Here is a 4,202-nt window from a genome sequence, read left to right as displayed (position 1 = left end):
GCTCTCCTAACCATCACTCCTCGCCTTTACTAAGGGTACCTAGAAAATTATCAACAAAGAGAGATAAGCTCAAAGCCCAATAAGGAATATTAACACAATTTTATGGATCAAATATTTTCAATTATACTTACAAACAAGAGATATACATGTACTCTATTTATAATATTTTTGAGTTAAACATGCTAATACATTTAAACTATTTAACCAAACATTTTCATATATATCAAAATCATTTCATATTTATTTCAAATCAAATACATTTTAATAGTTCATACTTTGGTTATCAAATAACAAATAATGTCCAATTAAGCAGAACCTTACAAATGGGTGGTTAACCTCAAATATTCCTTTTAAGGTGGATGGAACCAAATACTATTGATACTAGTAACCTTTAACCAAACCCCTAGAGGTTGGGGTCTAAATCAATTACATTCCCCGCCATGAAAATGTAAAGGTCAACTACTATATCCCATTGACAAAGGCCAAACAAACTAGAGTCAAATTCTTTATTTTATTTATTCCAACTTACAAGAGCATAATATCTTCATATGTTTCGTTATAAACGAAATAAATGTTATAACACATTTTCTATGCAATATATTTGATCCATGCTCAAAAGTAAAAATAACAATTTCACATTTCAAACAATATATATAACAAAAAAAAATTATTTTCTTTTGCAAATTTGTATTAATTTCCTTTACCTTAAAAGAAGTCCTTAAAAAATTTGGAGAAAAATAATTCTGGAAAATATACTCTTCACCTAACAAAGCATAAGAGAAATAATAATTACTATTTATCTAAAATTATAGGTTTGACAAATCATAAAATCTTAGGTATTCAAATTAATGTTTTTAATTATAAAAGATAATGTAATCTATTCCTATTTTAGAGGAATTAATAAATTTCTAATTCATATAAACCTTTAATTTTATTTTCAATTGTTCATAGGGACACAATTTAATTAAACTATAATTTATTTCAATAATTAAATTCTATTTTATTTATTAAATTACATTCATCACTAATATAATTATAATACTATAAACCTAACTAACTTTGTACTTCACCTCATTCTATTTATATATTTTATTCTCTCACTTTCAATTTTTTTTCCCACCAAACAGTATACATAACAACTCCCCATCATTGTTAATATAATTATATATATACTAACCACCAAACACACTCCCACATAGTACATGTCTTCCTTTATTATTAATATTGTTTTTGTTTTATTTATTTTTTCTTTTCTTTCCCATCGTACTTCATTCTTCCCACATGCACACACATCCTCTTTTTTTTTTTTTTTTTTTTTTTTTTCATCTAAAAACTTAAAATTTCTCAATTTCTAGAATTTCTCCTTTTCCAACAATAAAACAACCCATAATCTCAAGTTTCCAATATTTTGATCTTAAAAAAATTAAATAAACTAACCTTAATCTAAATTAAAATTTTCTAAAGAATATCTAATGTATTCAAAACTAACTGACAAATCTAATATATTAATTTAGGGTTAGAATCTTACCTCGAAAAATCTAAACTTCAAACCTTAGATCTTCAATCCTTCAACCCTACATTCTCCAATTATCCGATTTTTGGTTAATAAGGTTTTCTGAATAGAGAAGACAAAAGGAAAATCTAATTTATACCTAGGATTATTAATTATAAATGGACTCTTTTACCTTTAATGAGTTTAATTAATTAATTAATTAATTAATTTATAATTTATTGTTTTGCCCCTAAAGTTAACTTTGGGGTGTTATAGTAACACTTTTTCCTTTCTGATGAACTTTTTTAGGTGCATTATGGTGGACGAGAATAATGGTGTTGTTGGTCATGATACCAAACACAGTTGTTGCAAGTAGGATTTCTATTGTTCCAATTAGAAGCTAATACAGTCGCTAATTTTGATACAACCAAAATTCTTGATACAATCTCCGCGATAAACCAACCGTACATTCTCAACAAGGAACATATATGTAATAAACAAAGCATTTAATTGATATCAATAATCAAACCCACAGTGACATACAAAAAGATAATTTTATTAATACATTGGATTTGTAGAGGAGAATTTAAATTCGACACTAGCTAGGTTTAAAGATCGTGCTAATTAACATCTGCTGATACCAGGAATTCTGACACTAAAGTCCATGTAAAATCAGGTGTGCACCATGTTGGGGTTGCATAGTTGTAAGACTAATAGGTGCATGAGCATAGGATGGGGAAAGTTCAAATGAGAAACGTTGTAAGATCATTGCCAAAGCCATTTTTGCTTCCATCATTGCAAAATTTTGTCCAACGCATATCCGAGGACCATAACCAAATGGAAAAAATGAAACTTGGCTCTTTGCTGCCTTTGAAACTCCTTCTGAAAATCTCCCCGGGTTGAATTCCTTTGCATCGTCTCCCCAAATTTTATCATCGTGGTGAATTAGGAGGATTGGCAAAGCGATCTGCACTCCATCTGGTAAATACAATCCTCCCACTTGGCTGTCGGCAAAAACAGCTCGTGTGAGCATGGGTGCTGGTGGATATAACCTAAGGACCTCATGAAAAATCATTGTAACCTGCAATATAGAAAATATTTTTATCATGAAAATTCATTATTGAAATACACTATATCACTAAGAAGCATACATCAAACTATGAAAGAATTTTTCGAATATAGTTATGAAAGAGATCGTTTAAATTTTTGCATAATATATACTTTCATGTACAAATAGAACCATACAGTAACTGGTCAATACAAACTAAGAACCCCCTGAAAATTTATTATAGCCCAGAGTTTAAATTTCAAGAAAAAACGCTTGGCAAGAGGAAACATCAATATCCTCTTCAGTCTTGTAAATGATTGATACCAAGTATTTGCACAAAGTTTTCATCACTTAAAACAACCTAACAAGCAAATAAAAAATTCCCGCAAAGAAAAGAATAGGCCGCCCCTTCTTCTACAGTAAAATCGACCTCTTTTTCACCAGTGCTGATGCAGTGTGCAAGCAGATAAGGAAAGAAAAATTCCAGTTGGGGTACCAAGTATTTGCATATAGCTTTCAATTAAAGCAAAAAAGATACAGAAACAAAACATATTTTGCCTCAAGATTGACAAAAAAAGGAGTACATTATTTTCAAGGAGAGTTACTAAATTGAATATAGATTGGATTGATACTCACAATTTTGAGGTGATTTAAGTCATCGCCATCTGGTTTTTTATTACCAAAAACCCGTAAAACCTCTTCCCTTGCGCAAGCTTGCCAGTTTGAATGTTTGCTTAATAGAACCATTGTCCACAGAAGTAAAACCGAGGTAGTCTCTTGGCCAGCAAGGTAGAATAGCTTACACTCCTCAATGACATCTTTGATGCTCATTCCAACATTCTTCCTCTCATCATTTTCTTGCATTTCTCTGTAGTTGGATTCCATTAGTAGACCTAATAAATCATCATTAGCAGTTTCGCCAGCTTTCATTGCCTTCTCTCTTTTCTCAATGATACCCTTCAACAATGCATTGACTTCACTGCTAATTTGCCTCATTCTCCTGTTTGTCTTTGTTGGAAAAAACCTGCTTGGAAGTAAGCCAAGTAAATGAAGATCAATGAAATACAGGAAACAACTAATGCATTTTCATCCATGACTTTGTACTTGTTCAATTTCTCGGAATATCCATGGTGTTCCAAAGATGAAACCATCCAGACATTAATTGACCATTAAGTCTACAAATATTTTGCAGTAGTATTTCACCATGCATCTTGCTAAGATGTTCTGCCAATAAAAGAAAAGGGGATACTTGAAGTTGATTTTTGTTTTGAAGACACAGCTACATTCTTTAATTTGAACAAAAAGAAAGCTCTTAAACTAGAAAGCCAAAAATTGGAAGACAAACTACTTAAAGGAAAACAAAAATTAGTTGAGAACCATATTAACAAAATAAATGAAACATCTTACAGTTCTTAAATGCAATAACAGTTTGATAAGTGTTATTGCATAAGTGTTAATGAACCATATTAACAAGCTACATTTTTAATGCCCATTGTTGGATAAGTGTGAGAAAGGATCTAAAGGACCTGGGTAGTCAAGGAGGCCAATGCAAGGCTCTCTAATTGGAGAAGCTCAAATATCTAAAGAAAATTATACTGATGTGATTAATAATGAAGAGTCACGAGTTCATGCAAAATTTGAAAAGATAAGAAACAATTAACA

The 4,202-nt window shown here is 30.5% G+C and overlaps 1 protein-coding gene across 1 annotated transcript; it reads right to left on the bottom strand.

The window, feature by feature from the left end:
• Positions 1-1,979: 1,979 nt before the first annotated feature.
• LOC100256575 (cytochrome P450 72A397) lies at positions 1,980-3,951 on the bottom strand. Its single transcript, XM_019217040.2, has 2 exons — positions 3,177-3,951; positions 1,980-2,573 (listed from the first exon to the last, which is right to left on the bottom strand). Exons 1-2 carry the CDS (start codon positions 3,534-3,536, stop codon positions 2,148-2,150), a joined length of 786 nt encoding a protein of 261 aa, XP_019072585.2. The 5' UTR covers positions 3,537-3,951; the 3' UTR covers positions 1,980-2,147.
• Positions 3,952-4,202: the final 251 nt, after the last annotated feature.

The sequence above is a fragment of the Vitis vinifera genome, chromosome 19 (assembly GCF_030704535.1).
Source record: "Vitis vinifera cultivar Pinot Noir 40024 chromosome 19, ASM3070453v1".
NCBI classification, from domain to species: Eukaryota; Viridiplantae; Streptophyta; class Magnoliopsida; order Vitales; family Vitaceae; genus Vitis; species Vitis vinifera.
Note: the sequence above shows the minus strand (reverse complement) of the source record. Positions and strands in the feature narration are given on the sequence as shown.

Excerpts from the sequence above, each read along its gene's own strand:
- LOC100256575 (XM_019217040.2), bottom strand. The coding sequence starts at position 3,536 with ATGAGGCAAATTAGCAGTGAAGTCAATGCATTGTTGAAGGGTATCATT. Across the intron at positions 2,574-3,176 it reads ACTTAAATCACCTCAAAATT|GTTACAATGATTTTTCATGA; the intron begins GTGAGTATCAAT and ends TCTATATTGCAG.